This window comes from Corvus moneduloides, chromosome 1 (genome assembly GCF_009650955.1).
Source record: "Corvus moneduloides isolate bCorMon1 chromosome 1, bCorMon1.pri, whole genome shotgun sequence".
Lineage (NCBI taxonomy): Eukaryota > Metazoa > Chordata > Aves > Passeriformes > Corvidae > Corvus > Corvus moneduloides.
The window spans coordinates 141,530,101-141,548,736 of NC_045476.1; the positions used below are offsets into that span (position 1 = coordinate 141,530,101).

At 42.9% G+C, this 18,636-nt stretch overlaps 1 protein-coding gene across 1 annotated transcript; it reads right to left on the bottom strand.

Moving 5' to 3' along the window:
- Positions 1 to 8,784: 8,784 nt before the first annotated feature.
- On the bottom strand, positions 8,785 to 17,668 carry GEM (GTP binding protein overexpressed in skeletal muscle). The gene is made up of 5 exons (XM_032129394.1): positions 17,535 to 17,668; positions 15,468 to 15,810; positions 12,346 to 12,422; positions 11,662 to 11,866; positions 8,785 to 10,022 (listed from the first exon to the last, which is right to left on the bottom strand). Exons 2-5 carry the CDS (start codon positions 15,799 to 15,801, stop codon positions 9,745 to 9,747), a joined length of 894 nt encoding a protein of 297 aa, XP_031985285.1. The 5' UTR covers positions 15,802 to 15,810; positions 17,535 to 17,668; the 3' UTR covers positions 8,785 to 9,744.
- Between the last annotated feature and the right edge of the window lie 968 nt (positions 17,669 to 18,636).

The window sequence follows — 18,636 nt, forward strand, 5'->3', positions numbered from 1 at the left end:
TCTTTAGCACAATTCCATGTGCCTGTAGCACTGTTCTAAGTTTTTCTTACTAATTTTTACCCAGTCTGAAAGAAAATTGAACATTTTATCAGAGGTCTTCCAGAAACACATTTTTGTGCCATTGGGGATCTCTGTAGGTGACTTTTGCTTGAGGGGTAGCTTCCAGCTGAGTCTGTTGTGGAACACATTCAATGCAGGCAGTTAGGGCAGGGGACCTGTGGTCAGCCGGGTGACCAGACACTCAGAGAGACTCAGAGACAGTAGGAGTCAAGGGGTCAGCAAGGAAGAACCCAGAGTAGCACCCACATAGACTGACAAGGTATAAAAGCCCAGAGTTTTCTTTGTTCAGGGTCCCTCTGACCCTGAACAGCTCTGTTACTCTGTTGTACCACTATTAAATTACTGAAAAAAATCAGAGCTCTGAGACGCTGCTATGGGAGATCCGGAATCAAGCTGCTAAGGAAATCTGGTCTGACTGCATGAGAGTGGGATGTGCAGGGAGTCAGAGGTGTACCCTTTGGGTCACTGGAGCCACCTGCTGCGAAGGGGCTTCGGTCCCAGCACTGAAAATCTCTGGTGGTGGGTGTGCAACTGCCAGAGTGGCATCTCAGTGGTCTGGCAGGAAAGTTTCCTTAACAAGCTCCTGGAGCCAGGGGGCTGTTATCAGACCAGCTGATGGCAGCTGGGCAGCTGGGCAGCACCACTGACTTCATGGGTTTGCTGATAACTTTTGATACAAAGGCCTGTTGCAAAATAACAAAGATGGCAATGGAGAGAGCAGCATTAGAGCTACTGACACAGCCTGGGAGGGCAGGACCTCGGCAGGCAGAGCAGGGGCACAGTGCTGCATGGTCTTCCAGGGGATGTTCAGAGGTGCTGTGCTGGGGGGCTTCTGCTATGCCAAAATCCATGCACGTCTGGGGATCTACACAGTAGAAACACTGCAGTATTTTCTTATTTAAAAATATAATTTTTAAATTTAAAAAGTTTAATTTTCTTTAGCTAGACTGTTATTTACCATAGATTTTAGCATGCGTGTAAACATTTGACTATGGTATTTTATTTCTGTAAATGTGGTTAATATTTCTGAAACTGCTTTAAATACATATTGCATATGGTGTTTCATTTCTGTAAATGTGGTTAATATTTCTGAAACTGCTTCAAATACATATTGCATGCAGACAACAATGTGACTTTTGAAGACAAGTGCAATTTTTAATCTCATGTTTCAAGGTCAAAATCTCAACACTATATAACTCTATGTCTTATGTGCATTCACTTGCCATCATGCTAAATTGGTTTTTTAATTAGAGAGGGAAGAGTTTTTTGATTTACTTGTATTGCAGTAAACACTGGCAAAGACTTTGCCAAGGATAGACAGAATCACTGCAGTAATTGCACAGTGGCAGAGCCTGCACATTGTCTGAGACTACAGTTCTGCAGAAGGGTTTCCTTCCTCTACCATGTAGCATACATCACTCTAAAGTCTTGTAGCCAAGATCTGACTCCCACAGGTGGACTGGGAACAAGGATTTTCCCTCTGGAAACTGGAATTGTCACTAATAGCTTGTACTTCAGAAGCATTGCAGCAGGTGCCATCCGCCAGGGACACAGATGTTCTGCACAGAACCTGTGGCACTCAGAGAAAATCCTGCTTTCCAGGGCATAGTATTTAAATCTTTATGTGGATCTGAAGCACTCTGGTCATTTGTCTCTCCTGTTTAAATAGAAATTCTCAATCACTACACTGGTGAAATACTGCAGGTAGAAACTGTAAAAGTAGTGGCCTTCAGATGTGGAGCTGAACCATAAATAAGGTTTGTCTGGACCTCTGCCAGCAGCAGGTCTGTAAGTCTTCAGCCAGAGCCCATGTTTCTTACCATCCTCATGTCCCTGCAGAGCAAATGCACTGTGCTCCACATGTGGCTGGCAGGGCTGGAGGTCACCTACTTCTTCCTGAGGAACATGCTTCCCAAAACACAGCAGGCAGTGTTGAGTCCTTCACTGGCATTCAAAATGACATCTTTCCACCACATATGGTAGGAAGGCAGTACTGCTCTCAGCATGAAGAGAGCATGAAGAGATGCATGGTTGTTAAGCAGACTGTCTGTAATTGGATCTGAAGTTAAGGAAGGGACTACAACTAAAATTAAGACATCATCCCTAACACTGAAGTTGCCGTAAGCTCAGAGGGATCTCTTTCCAACCAAATTCTATTCATGAAATTACTTTTTCAGAGAAAATGTGAGTCAGCTAGTGGATCTACATGCTATTATATGGTTTGTAGCTCTTTTTAATTGCTTTCGGTAATCTGGACCACAAATTATTGAAGAAGTTGCCTTCACAAACTAAATGGAAAATTACAGTTGCACAGAAAGTTTATTTTTCTTCATCCAACATACCTCCACTTCTGAGCAGTTTAGAGAAAAGTCTATGCTTATTCTCAATAAGATATCTTGTTTCTATGTGTGCCAAAGTGCAGAGCATTTCCAGGCCCTCACCCATGGGAGATAAGAGCACACCTTAAAGGAAGTGGCAGATGGACCAAGTGAAACCATGATGTATTTCCTTCTCATGGGGGAGAATGACATAACTTCTTACTCACAAGCAAAACAACAAATCCTTTTTTGGCACCCAGTGCTTTCTTGATTCAATAAAAAGGATGCTGTCTGGTCCTCAGAACACCATTAGTGTGAGTAACATCAGCCAGACTACTTGCTTGAGCGAAAATCTGCAAGTATATTTGCTGCAGGCATCTGTCTTCCTCCTCTTTGTATGATGCAACCCCAAACACTGGCAGGGGTAACAGAGCTGCCCTTTCCCAACTTGTCACCTCTTTTCAGGTTTCCATATAAGATACTTATCTACAAGAAGGTCTTGATCTGATAATACTTATGAAGAAAAGTCTTGCTGCACTCAGCATATAGAAGCTGTATCCTGTAACCAAACATATGTATTTAAATCCCTACTTAGGACAAAAGCTGTGCATTATAAATTGGTAATTTTCAAAATATTGCATGAAAGAGATGCTCAATTCATTTAAATGGAGTGTAGTTAACATAAAAACTATTTATGATGATGAAGGATCTCATAAAACCGAGTGAGTAGAAAGATGGCAGGTGAGGAGTCACAGCTCACTGTGGTCTGAATATGGTGTGTAATGGCAGCCAAGCATGTCAACAAACATGGGACTTAGTCTAAAAGTGGACTGAAAGCAGGAAAGAAAATTATGTTTTTTCACTTTCTAACAGAGGAAAAAGAATTATGTTTTATCACTCTCTAAAACTTAGCATCTAGAGCAAAATGAACTGCAGCCTCTCTCTCTCTTGCAGAGCATTAAAGAAGGAACACTGAAAGGAAACAAACACAGTTAACTGGTTGGAGCAGCTGCCTTAAGGGAAATACTAACAGGTCTTGGACTTTTCAGTGTGAAGAGGAGAAGGCTGAGGAGGAAATGGCAGATAATTTCAGTTTCACAAAGCTAGTGGGGAAAGTGAGTGAAAAAACTGCTGCTCACAAGGTCCCGTAGGTGATACTCTAAACAGCATCTCCTGTTGCTGCTTTGCCCTCTTTTCTCAGAGACAGCACAGAGCTGGAAGAACCACAAGCCCAAAGCAGCAGGGCATTTCTTCTCTCTGGGTCTGTAGACTGTTTTTTGATAATTATCCACAGGCAGTCTGAAGTCCATAAACCAAAGAATATCAATTTGCTTTGCCAAGCTGCACTGGCAACCTCTGTTCCCAGGGCTTCATCAGCTGGGCACACCATCCGAGCCACAGCAGAGATGCCAGTGGAGATGCTTCTGTCAAAGTCTATATGCCACACATCCTGGTGGGGCTGGGCAACTTCCAAGTACTACTGCTGGCAAAAATCCTACCATGGGTGCAAAGGGAGCATCCCAGCTCCAGTGGCTTACTTCTGAATGGAGCAAGGCAAGGAGGAGCAAATGCAGCCATTTGTGACACAAGATTACATCAAGAGTAGGAGGAAAACCTTAAAGCACAGAAGTTTGAAAATAAAGTTAAAAAGCAAATAAACTGGCATTGTGGCAGCAAAGCTTGGGGGCATCCCACTGGGCACCACTCAGGGATTCAAGCTGTGTAGAGGGGAATACATCCTGAGCAATGTGAGAGCAAAGCTGTGAATTGTAGAAGTACACACGTTACTGAAAGCCACAGATGGACACACAAATAGTAGCTTGGCCATGCCAAAGTTATTGCAGTCCATTCTGAGCTCAGTGGAAGTTAGGCCACTAAGCAATTCAGTGAAACACACACAGCATCAGAGCGCGGGTGCAAAGCTCAGCGGAACTGGAGGTCCTTCCTCCAGAGGAGCAGCCACCAAGCTCCCCCTCACCCCTGCATGGGAGGGCTGCCTGTCCAGTGCCTTCCCATTGCTCCCCCTGCTCTCCCACTCTCACCACGCCTCAGGTGGGCAGTGCCAAGTCTGGTTCAGGACATGGCAAGCCTGGGACACCACACTAAGTGCAGAGGGGGAAGGAAGGCTAGTCCCTGCATGCAGTGACTGCAGATGCAGGAGATGAAGTCAGGCATCCTTCAGTGTAGCCATGTGACAGTCTGCATTTTCTCACTAAAAATTCCCACCTGCCATTCTCCTGTTGGCCCAAAGAGCAGTCAAAGCTCTGCTCTGGGCAATCTGTGTCTAACAGGAGGCTTTTGAGTGCATACATGCAGAGTATCAGAAACAACTCCTATTTAGAAAGTAATTGCATTTTAAAATGAATCATGCATAAATTTCAATACTTGGAGGAAGTGTGTTACACTAATCATTTTGTTAGCAAATTATTAACCATGTTGCAGGTGGCACTGTAAAACAAGCCACACAGAACCTGTGTGCTCTCTTGTGGGTGTGTTGTCCCCACTGTCTGACAGCAGGGAACCTGTTGCAGCAAAATTGCTAAAATCACAAGTAATTTGCACACTGAATTTCAGTGGCTCTAGGCAAAAAACCCCGTGACCTTGATGATCTCACATTTATGATTACGGAGGACAAATGCGGAAGTATTTGCAAACCCCTGTGTGACGTGATCACTGAGGGAGGAGTGGGGCTTGCTGCAACATCTATGGGAGACTTCTGGAGTGACAATACCAGGAGGGGTGGGTGGGGAGGTTGTCAGGTTGCACACTAGCAGCATGGGTTCTCTGGTTGTGACATATGGTGGGATTCACCCTTTTTCCTGCAGCCATCCCTACCCTGCATTGCATCCCTATATCTGGCCCGTGGTCCCTCCTGGAAGCGATGTCAGAAACAAGGCTTCTTCACACCTCTCTGGAGCATAATGAAGAGAATAACACAGTGTTCCCTTTTTTTTAACTGCAGGGGGTTACATTTAGAGACTTAGAAGTTACTCTATAAACTTCCCACAGAGCCTGCCACCTTTAAAAGTGCTGGTGGTGTATGACCAACAATGTGACATTTTAGCAAGATTTTAACACAAGATGCCATGTGTGTCTTGGGTACTACTGCAAACCTACTGTTGCATGGGTCCTACAAGTGAAAAAACACAAAAGAGTGTTTTGTCCAGCCCTCTCTGTCCTGTGCTACCACACTGAACCAGAACTGGTGGGGACTGCAGGCAAGACAGACAGGTCTCATTAAATATTATTTAACACACCTGGAAGACGTACCTGATAAAAGCTACACCTCAGCCCACAGCATTTGCCCTCCTAACTGAGCAATGAGATAGTCCAGGAAAGAGAGCCAGAGGAGGACCAGCCCCACATCTCGCACCAGCATTTATCTCCTGTGCTTGTGAGGCAGACACAGGAATGATTTACATGTTGCATTCAGCTCTACAGTCTTCAGAGGTGTTGCAAGAAATGAATTGAAGGGTTCACTTTTTGAGATTCAACAGTTTATTAGTCCAGGGATTTCATCAGTACATAGTCTCTTCTCTGGGTGCCACAGTTTCTCTAAAAAGCCTTACCAGGGAGAAAGAAGAGCTGTAGCAGATTGTAGACACAGAGCTCACCTGCTTCCTTCCTCTGCAGCAGCCTTCTGTAGATCCCGTTATCATCACCAGCACTGCTGCTGTCAGGAGCCCTTTCTCCCATTTGTATCTGAACCCCAAACAGCCCAAGACAGAGAACTCAGGTCTTTAAAGCTTTCCAAGGGGTTGATATTGAAAGGCTTGAAAGGATGTGAGGGTCAAATCCACAGTACATCCATTGATTTTATTGAAAATATCTTTGTTTTACTTGACTAAATTTTATCAATAATTCTCCCAAATCCAAAATCCTGTAGCACCATGCAAATCCACATAGTGCCATAATAACCAATGAGTGTGTTTTCTTCCAAAGCATAAGCAAACTTTTCTTCATGCAGTTCATCTGTCACTGTTAAAGATTACAGAGCTGGACATGCTCTGCAATTCCTCTTACAAATCTGATCTATCGTCTTGAAGAGAGCTTTTTATAACAGCTATTACACTATAACTGGCATTTTGTGTGTTCTTAGACTTCTTTTTTCTGTATTTATTTTATTTTATTTGGACACTGTGAGTTTTGCTCTTTTGGCCTTGGTGCACTCAGTGCTGTGACTCACGTATTCCACAGCCACTGCCAGATCTCCGGGTCCAGCATTATAATTATCACATTAGGATCTGTCATTGTAGCCCTGACTTAATAAATTGCAGAGCAGTGATTAGAATCGCTGATTGATCCATTCCACAGTTTTGGACACTCACATCTGAGATGAACAGAGGGAGTGTTAAAGATATTAAAGACTTGAAATGTCAGTATTCCAGATTAAATTAGTATTAATCAGTCATTCCAGGTACAGTAGCTTCTATATATAGTAAGAATTGCTGTATTTGGTAATCTGGTGATGATCAACTAAAACCATGACTCAAATTAATCTCATGTGCTGCAAGGGAAAGCCCCAGCCTTTCCTCCATGCCCAGCTTGCTGGAGCCATTAAAATCAGAGCAGATTATTTGGGTTCCTTCAGGTGAAATTCACAGTGCTGTTCAGGAGAGCATGTCAGGCACTGCAGTCCCAGGTGAACATTCAATCCACAGGACCAGACTAGACCAAGTTCAACACAAGAAAAGCCCTGAAACGTGCAAAGTATAAATGCTCAGCACCAGCTCTCTCACTCCACATCCACAGGTCAGAAGTAACACACCCTGATGGTGTCTGAGCTACAGCTCCATGGAGGGGATGCTGCTGTTTGTGGATTTTCACCCTTCAGCTTCCCCATGCTCTGCCTGAAAACTTAGGGCAAGCATGGAGCCTGCAGGTGAACCAAAAGGGCCAGTGAGAGATTGACTGGGACTGTAAGGTGGAGGCATATATTTAAATTGGTTTTGTCCAAAGGCAGTACTATGCTGTTCAGAGACCAGCAGCAGCCCCAGAAGATAGAATTGCAGTGATGTCTGCTTGCTGTGAACAGGAAAAGTCAAGTGGCACGCCATGCCCACTGCACAGCTCCTTGTGGCAGCTTGTGACATCTCGGGGGAATGGGCCCACCTCATTGGTTTTTTTTCTTTGAAAAACCATAAGTTTTAGAAAGAAATTTTGTTATCCTGGAAGGAGTGGAAGGAGATAAGCAAGGATATGAAAATTTACTAGGCAAATCCAAATTTTTTATCATACGTTCTATGTATCCAGTGATGCTATGAACATGGATGGCTTTTATTCCTAAGGGCTGTATGATCAACATGGACATTTTATATTTCTTCAAAACCTGCTTGGTTGAGATTTGTAGCTTGACAGATATAGAGTAGACTAAGGAAACGTGCTGGTTGCATAGAGCTATACTTTCAGTTCATAAATATAATCTTAAAAATTACTTTAATTTGTGCAATTTTGTTTTCATTTTTGAATGGGGCAAATGTTCCGACAGTTTGAAAGTTCTGAAAACTAAATTCTCTAGACTGCTCTGGGTTGACATTAGGTTGTGTGCTGATAGCTCAAAAGCATTCATCCACAATCCAGCAACATCGATCTTGTCTGTGCTTGTCTTTTTTCTGTTCTCGTCAATACTTTATTCTAGATAAATACTTTATTCTAGATCATTAAGATCTCCTTCCAGGGAGATCTTAATGCCAAACAAGCATTGAGTCATTCTGCAATGTGATGCTTTACCCCTAGAGAACTGCTAGAAGTCAGCCCCTCAGCAGAGGAGATTGTGGGCAGACACTGACCCTGTTCCCTCCTTTCCAGTGCATGGAAACTGTGGTGCATGAAAACTGTGCAGCCCAAAATGGGGACTCCAACTTTCACCTTATTAGTGTTGCATCTTTTTGCCTTCATCATCTGGGAAGACGAGCTGCCAGGCTGGAGATTTGGCTTTTCTGAGTCATATGTGGGCAAAAATGTAATGACTGTACCTCTGACCAGCACAGTCAAGAGGAAAATAGTACAATTATGCCCAACAGTAAGTGTGGATTAGGGCACACCATGTCAGCTCCCTGCTTTCTGTCCCTGAATGTATGATTTCACTTCTCTTCATCTCCAAAATTGGGGTAACAGTGCTCATCTACATTTCTAAAGTGTTTCTAGGCTAAAGGCCAAACACCTTTACTAGGAGTGATTTATTTTTAACTCTCTCACCACCCCGTTTGTATATGTGAAGGATGCTGTGCTCTCATATCTTTGAGGCTCCTGGTGCTTCCTGCCTTGAGATCCTAGGTTTCTATGCAGCCTGTGTTCAGAGATGTAAGGAATCCTCACTGTACTTGCCAAGCAGCAAACTTGCCCAGCATGCACAATCTTTTCTCTCCTTGAAAACATTCTTAGGAATTTCCTACTGAGACTCAAAGGCAGTCATATATTTTATTTATTTTATTACAAGGCATGTAAGTAAAAACTTGCTTATCTGAAAAAAAGATATTAGATAGAAAATGGTAATAACATTAACATTATTATCTTAAGAAAATTGGTAATAAATACATTTCCCCTCGACATTAAAATGCTTGTTATTTTGCACAAAAATAAATACAGCATAGCTCTGGCATAGAGAAAGGCCAAGGATGGATACAAGAAGTCCATGTGGTGTCATAAAAAAGCTCAGGTGATTTTTAAAGGTTTGGCAGCCTGCACTTGATGCACTTTGATACAACTTGCACTTTAATTTTAATTTCACTATGATTTTTAAACAGTCCCATAATATGAAAAGATGAGAGGAAAATTTGTTTGACTATAAGATTTTTCCTTTAAATATTTTCAAAGTAAGAGATGTGTAAACTCACTGAAACTAATCCGCAAAATAAAGAAAAAAATACCAAACAGGTGTCTTTGTGGTTATTTTACAAAAATGCATTTTTTTTCAGCTGTGGGTGCTCAAGCCTGACCAGCCAACTGACACAGGACCAATCTCCAGTCATTTCCTCAATTCTTTACAGTTTTAAAAAAGAAATATTAATAACAAGGAGAAATGCGGAGACAGTAGTATTCACTTCCCAAGTCACGGCATTTGAGGTTCTTACACTGTTATCCAAAGGTGAGAAGAGAAAGAACAGGTGTATTCCAGAACAGTTCCCAGCATAATTTTGGGTCATTCTGGTCTATACTTTTCTTTTAAAACTACTGACAAAAAAAAAAAAAAGAGGAAGAGAGACATTTCCATGCACTGTGCTGTTCTTATGCCAGCACATATCACAAGCACAACTGTGAACCTAAGTCACTGATAGCCCAATCTAATATAGATTGATTGATTGTCCCATGACAAAGTTAGATAATGTCCACAAAATGCCACAAGCTCTGGCAGAGTCCAGTGTTCCTAAAGTACTGATAGGTCATGGCAAGACTTGGACTTGAGTTTGAAGGCCATGTTCTTGTTGTTCTTGGCAACTATTTTGCCCCAGAACCGCCTGGCTTTCTTGGGGATGCTCTCTCTCCGTTTCTGTAGTGCCAGTCGCTTCTCGTTCTTTTCCTTGCTGTCCCTCCGGAGCCGGACTTGCCGCACGATGCCTTCGAACAACTCTTTCACGTTGTGCTGCACAGCTGCTGAGGTCTCAATGAACTTGCAGTCAAACACGACGGCACAGGCTCGCCCCTCTGCAAAATTGCAAGGTGGACACGTTACATGGGGTCACAAGCCCCAGGGAGGAGGGAAGAAGAGACAAGCTGCCATGTGCAGGGGAGTCAGAGCCACCGGGGAATTCCTCAAGCCTAATGTAGGCACAGATAAGTCTTTAATTACCTGATGCTGCCTGCTAGCCCATGATCCATCTGCTCTGTGTCACAGCCCCTTTCCAGAGGAGGAGGGGGAGGGGGGCGTTAATTCTCTCCCAGTAAAGCCCAGCCCACGCTGCTGGCTGCAAAGGTAGCATGGAATGACAGACTTGAGCTGAGACACTGAAGGCTGGGAGGCCAGCAATGCCTCAGTACCACCTGGCCATCTTCGATGCAGACTCCCTCAAGGTGCACTGAAAGGTGATAATGGCCCTCTCCAGGCATACAGCACAGCACTGGAAGCAGGGCACATTCCTCCTTCATGGGCCATGGGTGTAAACCAGAGCCTTGGAACGGTAGTAATTTCAGTGAGAACAGACACATGTACAAAACCCTTAATAAAGGCAGAACTGTGTCTATGGCTTTAGGGGTACATCTGAAAACAGTTCTTACCCCAAATTACATGAGCCTAAGCTAAACCTGACAGGTGTCTTTCACACACAAGCCAATTTATTGTCTTCTGGCTTGCTGTGAATTCATTGCCAGGGCCACTACAGTGACATGAATTCACCTGCCATCTTCCTAAAGAACTTTCAAGCTGGGCAAAGAGGAATGAGAAGGCAACCCTGGGCTCCCTGTGAGCCCCTCAGTTCAAGCCCTTCACTTGGGGCAACTGCAACAGGAGCCAGAGGAACTGTGCACATCCACAGAGAAAGGAAGAAAAAGTCTAGCTCAGCTGGGAAACAGAAGAGCAGAACAGCTGCAGAGAGAAGGAAATGCTGAGCAGAAGAACCCATGTTTCTAATGGGCCAAGATAAGAACATCAAATGCACTGCTATGTGTTATGGTGTGTCACCTCAGCCTTAGGGAAGGCTCTCCAAGAAGAGATTTTACTGATTGAGGATGTTGAGAGCCAGCAACAATGTTCCCAACAGTCTCCCCATTCCTATTTATGGGCTTAGTGGTTATTGATTTGTGTGTAGCCAAGGGAAGGCTGATTTAGCATCCCAAAGCAAGGCAGTAAGGAGACCTCTTCTGAAAGGCTGCACAGTTCCTGCCCAGACTAGCAAAATAAAGACTGAGAGGGAATTTTAATTCATCAGGGAGGACAGAAAACTGGTTATAAAGAAGAGAATTTTTGGCAGCAGAATAAAGGGGGATAAACTCATTATGTGTAAATATGCATTGGGAATCCAAAGTGTTTTCAGCTACCAGAGAAATAACATCTTGCAGTGGTCTTACACTAGGAGCTAGAAGGGAAGAAATCCCATTTATGATGGTACTTAATAAATACAGAAATGGGATTATCTGACATATAACAGTATTACCAAGGAAGGCTTAAGGACCTGGCAGACCCTTCCCAGTACTCTGCCCTCTGTTCCAGTCCTCTGTTGTTTTATTGCTCTTTTATTGCCCAGTCCTAATCACAACGTACTCCCTCAGCCAGAGCACTGCAGTTTGTCCAAAAGCTACTAGATGACTTTTAATGCTTATGTTGGGTTTATGCTCATCATTTCCTTACCTGCCACTGACACTTCACGGCACCTGACAAGGTCACTTTTGTTGCCAACCAAAATAATGGGGATATCTTCTTTCTGGCGTGCCCTGCGGAGCTGTATTCTGAGTTCAGAGGCCTTCTCAAAGCTTGCTCGGTCTGTGATGGAGTAGACAATCAAGTAGGCGTCTCCCACTTGCATGCAGTGGTCTCGAATCCATTCTCCCTCACGCTGTTCAAATTAAATGGTCAGACATCATTATGCCCGGAGCAGGTTTTACTTAGAAAGTAAAACATTAGAGAATCCAAATGCATTCCTGCTGTAAACTGTAATGGGTATGGTTTGAATCACAGTTATACTACAAGTAATTCCAATGTGGTGATGGTATGAATACTTCACCACAAAGGAGGGCAAAAACTCACCCAGATAATTTATTGTGCTGGCTTTAGGCTGGAATGAACATGGTCTGGGGAGAAAGCTTGAATGTTTTGTTTTATCATTAAAAAATGAGGACTTGCACTTCTCAGGCTCACAGTGCAGAGCCATTAGGCATGCTTGCCTTGATGTGGGGTAGGGTTAATTCTATATCTTCCCTGATTCTGCTGTATGGAAAACATCTATTTTCTTTCCTAAAGGAAACTTACTTTTTATATTAGCAGTTATTCATATACACTTTCCTGTCAGCATTTGATGAAAACAAATTTAAGTACCTTATTATCCCACATGTCGAGCAGTATAACAGTTGCACTTTCCCCATCCACCATCAGGGTTCTTTCATACGTGTCTTCTGGAAAGAAAAGCAGAAATGTTGGTAATATATTATTTTGTGTCATCATGTACGCTACAAAAATCCAAGTTGTTGAATGTGGGTGATTTGTTCACAGAGTTATTGAGTCAAATTTTAGGGCAGCTCACATCTAGTTCTTTCCTCATTTCCATCAGCACTGAACCTGCACTCTGTTCATTATTGGTTGCCTTACTTTCCATGATAGATGAAGGATGCTGAAAGATCAGGAAACAAAGTGTTCATTATTTTGGCCGACACTCTCTTTATCTTATGTGGGAGAGAGAAAATAGAACCAGTGGAAGAAATAACCAAAGGCTGAACATTTGCCCCATGGGAGCAGCAGAATCCAGCAAGGCTGAGTAATGGAAAATATTTGCTTTCACTTTAGGATGGACAATTTACGGGTGAACAGTCACTGCTGCTGAGAGCAATACAGAGAACAGCCTACCAAGTGAGGAAGACAGGGTGTTGTGGGACAACAGCTGTTGAGTTTGAGAGAGACCGAAACTTCTGTTGCGCACTAGTTTCTCTCCCATTACACAGTTTTCCACATCACTTTTGATGTTAAATAGCAGAAAAATGAAAAAAAACACAGAAGGTCTGTTATTTTGTACTGCAGCCATAAAAATTCATACCTAGATTATAAATGCCATGCAGCAAAATTCTGCCTAGATCTAAGGGGGCTGTTGCCACTCTGAATTTTGATCAACCCTTGCTGTGAAATCTCAGTCTAGCTTCTGCTTCAAATACCAATCTTTCTTCTTTTCCCCAAAGCTGGGGACATTTGGGTGAGCAATAAGGGGTTTGGACCCATTTCTAATCTTGCACTAGTGGTCAGTGAAAAAAAAGCTGTTCTTTGGATAGTGCAGCATTTAAAGGATCTGTCCCAACCATGCTTGAAGATAGGGCTGTGTCTAACCTGTGCCTCATAAGACTTCTGCTCAGCACTGATGAAGTGAACTTTCCCCTAAATAGTAATCAGAGCCTTTCCTCAAAGCTAGGAGTCTACATCCCAGCAAAAATATGAGCCAAAAATATTACACATGTAAAATAAAGTCAAATGGAGCCCATGCTTAAAATGTCAAGACTAAAAAGACAGAGCTAACTCTAGGAGTAGTTTCCCTTGAGGTCCCAAGAGTATGAGACTTGTGTTCATAAGTTAGCTTCAACTTACAGTCAGTAGCAAAGCTTCTCCATAAAAGCAGCTGTACTCCTCTGCAAGTTGGCTACCCTGAAACTATCCTCTCATGTAATAAAATTTCCAGTGTGTAGGATGAAGCTCCAGTTTGTAAAGCTAAAGAAAATAGTTTCTTCGAGTGACTGAGCATCTGTGTGAGAACAAGCTCCATGCACACCAGAGGACAACATCCAGAAGACTCCTTCTGCACTGCACTACATATAGAGAAGCTACAAATGCATAATCACACTCCTTGAAAATACTATGCCTAAATAGTCATATTCAGCACTGATTTGCACCTTGGTCAGTCCTAAGGAACTTCCGTAGAATATAAAACACAAGCGCTTAGTTCATTTCATGCTTTTTTCAAAGCTGACACTAAAAAAGGAGAAAAATAACAACAGCAAGACTTCCAATTACCTCTGCAGAGCTGGCCTTGAAAATCTGTCACTGCTATACTCCAAGCAATGCTGCTGGAAGTGTGATGGAAAGAGGAAACCACATGGCTTCACATGAAGGAAAAGAAAACTGCCTGACAGAGATGTGCAAAGCAAATCAGCTGCACTTTCTGATGGCTTGTCCAAGGATCCTACTCTACTTCACTCGTTTAGCACTAGGAAAACTTTTATCAGAGATACTCCAGGCTGAGGAGCTGTTAGAACTATGGAAAAAGTTGATGACAGAAGGTGAAGGCAGAGCACATCTAAATCAGTGAAATCCCCTAAAGGCACAAATCTCTGTGTCCCCCTGAGACAGCAAGCAAGGAAAATGTGGGTCCAACCTTCCTGGTACTGGGCTTTTTAAAATCCTGGGCAAAACTTCCCCTAACTGCAGAGTTAGAGGCCTATGCCTCAGAGAAGGTTGGAAGAGAAGCCCAGAAATTCTCTGTTGTAGCACTGCCACCATCACACCAAGGAAATACAGGCAGGAGACAGAAGGGATATGGGAGAGACAAAGAAAGTCCTGCATACTGACAAATGCAGGCAGCAAACTGCATGTCCCCTGAAAGCAACAGCATCCTTAGAGACACAGCAGATTTCTGTGGCAGCACAACCCTTCCACATCAACATCTTGCACACAACATAGCTCAGGAATTGGTGCCACACCTTCTGCGTGATCTGATCTTTGGGATTAAAGAACACTTTGCAATCCTAGACAAAGCAGGGGAGGATATCAAGGGGGAAGCTACAGCTTGTGCCTTTCCCCCGATGGGCAACAGGAATTTTCCTACTCTGTTGAAGGACCTTTATCTTTTTTCCTCCTGAAGGAGCCCATACTGTGCAAGTAACATGAAACAAGGTTTTTACTCAAAATTATATATGCTTCACTCAAACTCCATCCAGCCTGCACTAAGGCAGTGTGTTCATACAGAAAGGCTGAGATGACTTCTAATGGCAAATATTTTGGAGGCAACTTTTTCCTTACATATCATTTTAAAGTATTTAATTCTTGTAAATCATGAGGACCTTCAGTTGTTTTCTCTCCCACAAGTAAAGCTGGAGTCAGCCCTGTGGTGCCAGTGGTGACACAAATGTTGGACCAGCATGAAAGCTGAAGCAGACTCTTGTATTGCATCATCACAGGCAGGAATGAGGCAGTTTCCAACAGGTATTTTGGAACGAAATAGCATGGGAATCTGAATTGCTCTCTTTCAGTGGCTTTCAATCATTGTTGGAGAGTATCTTACTCATCTTATTTTGCTTTTGTGCTCTCTTAAAAGCAGTGCTTGAGTTCAATCAATCAGTTTTGATGACCAGACCCAAACGCTTGCTACTCTGGTTTACATTAAATGGCCTCTTTCTGTGGCAATTACTACAGGCAGAGCTGACTGCAAGTGAACACCAACACCCCAGGACATAATTACCTACCTCCCAGCACCTCACAGTCACTGTCAATGCTGTCGTGCACCCCTGCAAAGATGTTGGCTAGCGAGGACTTCCCTACTCCTTGCTCCCCGATCAGCACCACCCGGTAGCAGCTGCTGCCAGACTCGGAGGAGATGACAGAGTCGGATGACTCTGAGGACCAGCTCCTTCTGTAATATTCATCAGGACTGATGGTGTATCGTTTCTGTGGGTTGTACTCATTGGAGTCTTTCTGGACCAGCAGATTCTTTCCATCAGCAGGGATGCTCCATCGCTGCTGCTGCTGGTGCAGACTGCTGTTGTGGGTGCGACGCATGGTAACGTTGTTGAGAGTCATTTTTAACCCCTAGTGAGAAATAGGGAAATCACAAATGTTATCCACAAAATATTTAGAAATGCTTTCTTACTAGCTGCAAGGCAGCACATCATGCTCCTCTGTAGGGACCTAATATGTGAGAAAAAAAAAAAATTAACGTTTCTGCTCTCTTTTGTACTTGGTGGTACACAAAGAAATATTTCTCACTAGTAAGACTTATCCCATTTCCTAGGGATAATACCACCCTCACATGCTAAATCCTATCTTGTTTAGCCTTTACAAGCTCAGGGCTGTGCTAGGTGCAGCCCAGTCCTGGAAAGAGGGAGACATTGCTGTGTCCCAGGAAAAGGAAGCGACAGTACTCACCACACCTGTCCCGTCCTGCACAGCAGCCTCAGCCCTGCCGAGAGACTGCCTGTGCTACAGGCAATGTTCACCATCTTTTGGCTTGACTGGGGACAAACAGAGGCACTGTTCTCAGTTGCCTCCAACTGCCAGTGCAGCTGGATGTGCAGCATCTTTCTCATTGTCTCAGTTAAGAGTTGAAACTCTTGGGAAAGCAATAAGGCATCACTCACTGCAGTCTTAGACAACCCTGGTACAAAATGTTATGCAAGAAAGTCTTGCTGTGATGGGGTGGATTTGGGTCTGGTCTTGTCTGTGGTCAGGTAAACAAAGAATGGTTCTGCCTCAGACAGCGACTTTTTGGCTGGAAAGAGGGAGGACATTGTGAAGTCCAACAGCTTTCCTAAGGAGGTACAGGTTATAGCTTCTACAGGAGATATCACTGGGAGAAAAGGCTCATTAATTTATAGATATTAAATCAATAACTTCATTACTGCACAATTAATTAGATAGATTCACTCTTCTTACATAAGCCTGGCTCTTAATTACATTTTACTCAGCAAACTCTATTTTGCCTTGCTTGGAGGCAGAGAACAGTGATGTCATTCTCACAGGCCAACAGCTACCATTTTTAGGAAAGTTACTTTGATGCATTCCAGCTCCTAAAGTGACCGTTATTTAGACATTTTTCTTTTTTGCCCTATATCTGATGTTTCTTGGCTCTTGCCTCCGTATCAGTAAATAGGGTATTTGCCCATAAAATTCAGCCAACCACTTTCAAAGCTCAGTAATAGGTGGTGAACAATAAAGAGTACAGTAGAAAAACACATATGAATTGTTATTCTTCCTTATAAAAAACTGTCTGAAAACCTCTGTGAGTAAATGCCCAGCAGGACATTGGACAAATATATAGAAAAAGCACTGTGTGAACTTACTGCAGCATACATAATATTTTCTCTGCGATGTGCAGTACTTTGGGGCAAAATGAGATCATTTGCATGGTCCTAGTCACAGTAACTTTGTCATCTACAAATACATCTAAAGAAGAAATCATGCACTAAGCAAAGGCTGCTTCACAAGCAAAATTAAATATTTACTGTGGTTGAATTTTAAAATGCACTTTTTCCTTGCAGTACCCATTGAAAAGACCAGATGAAAAAAGCCAGCTCTGATTCAGTCAGAGAGTAACTCACAACCTGCAACAAGCAGTCACTCACAAAGCCATAATAAACACAAACATTTTACAATTTAGCCCCTAACAAATTGTCATCCTTCATTAAACAAAGCCAAACAAGTCCCTGTCACACACGGCACTCCAGGTTCAAGCTGCTTTTGATACCCCATACTGCATTTAGCTACCCAGTTCTCTAGCACCTCCAGTAAAAGACTGGGTCCAAATCCACTCTTACTTGTGCCAGGCTCCTGCAGCCAGTCCAGTCCTTTGCTCCCACTGCCCTTCTCTCTTGGTGGGCTGTGACACACTGAGAAGCTCTGCTGAAGTAAATCCTCTCCTGCTTTGGGGCTGCCTCTTTAATTCTTTCTCAGCAAACCTGGTTTATATTAAGCCCATCTGATCAGAGACAGGGCTTTTCCGTGACGTGGCTGGCCTTTCCATGCAACAGCCAGCCCCCAGCTGGGAGGAAGCAGACGTGCAGAAGAGAAAAAACTTGCAAACAATCTCAAAAGACTTACTCAAAATCATATGATTGTTTTAATGTTGCCAGTAAAATAAACACTTTTGGTTCTTGCGTGATGAAAACAGGAAAGTGGAACAAAAATAAATAATACATGACATTTAGCCTCAGACAGCTTTTAATTCAAATGTTATCAAAATTAATGATGATTTTAAAATTACTTAAGTTTATTTAATGCATGAAATTCTGTAAATGTATTATGTATCTGTTCTCTGTCTGCAAAACACACTTAACCCCCTGCTGGACAAAACATTTCTCTGGAATAAAATATGTGAATGTTATTTTGAAATTTTCTTAGAAGTAGGAATATTATTCTAGGGGCTTTGTTGGGGTTTTGTTTGTTTCTTTGTTTCTAAAGCTCTAATATTTACAAACCTGTTATTTTCTGTCAGCCTCCAAGTGACTCTACCCAGTCTCCTGAACTGCATAACCAGATCTCCCTCACTTCTGGTTCAATATTTTGCTACCAAGGGCTTGAAAAGACATCCAACTATGAATTCAGCATTACTACAGCTGGATGTTGGCAAAGATGCATCAGAACATACAAAGTCTGCACGAAGTCACCCAGTGTTAATGCTGTGCACGGAAGCAATCACTATATAGTGTACATGCCACACGCCCAGAGTCTGGTCCTTAAATTTTTATAGCCTCATAGCTGATTGGCAGAAGAAATTTTGCCAGAAAGAAAAAAAATACAAACCTGTGGAAATTGTAACAACATATTTCTTCATTTAAAAAGGAAGAATAGGAAACTATGACAGAACTACCTGCCAGGGATACCACAACTTTTATGTAAGCATACATAAACTCTGTACAG

Coding starts and splice junctions, on each gene's coding strand:
- GEM (XM_032129394.1), bottom strand. CDS start 15,801: ATGACTCTCAACAACGTTACCATGCGTCGCACCCACAACAGCAGTCTG. Junction 12,423..15,467: donor TGACTGTGAGGTGCTGGGAG/GTAGGTAATTAT, acceptor TTTTCTTTCCAG/AAGACACGTATGAAAGAACC. Junction 11,867..12,345: donor TCGACATGTGGGATAATAAG/GTACTTAAATTT, acceptor TAATTTGAACAG/CGTGAGGGAGAATGGATTCG.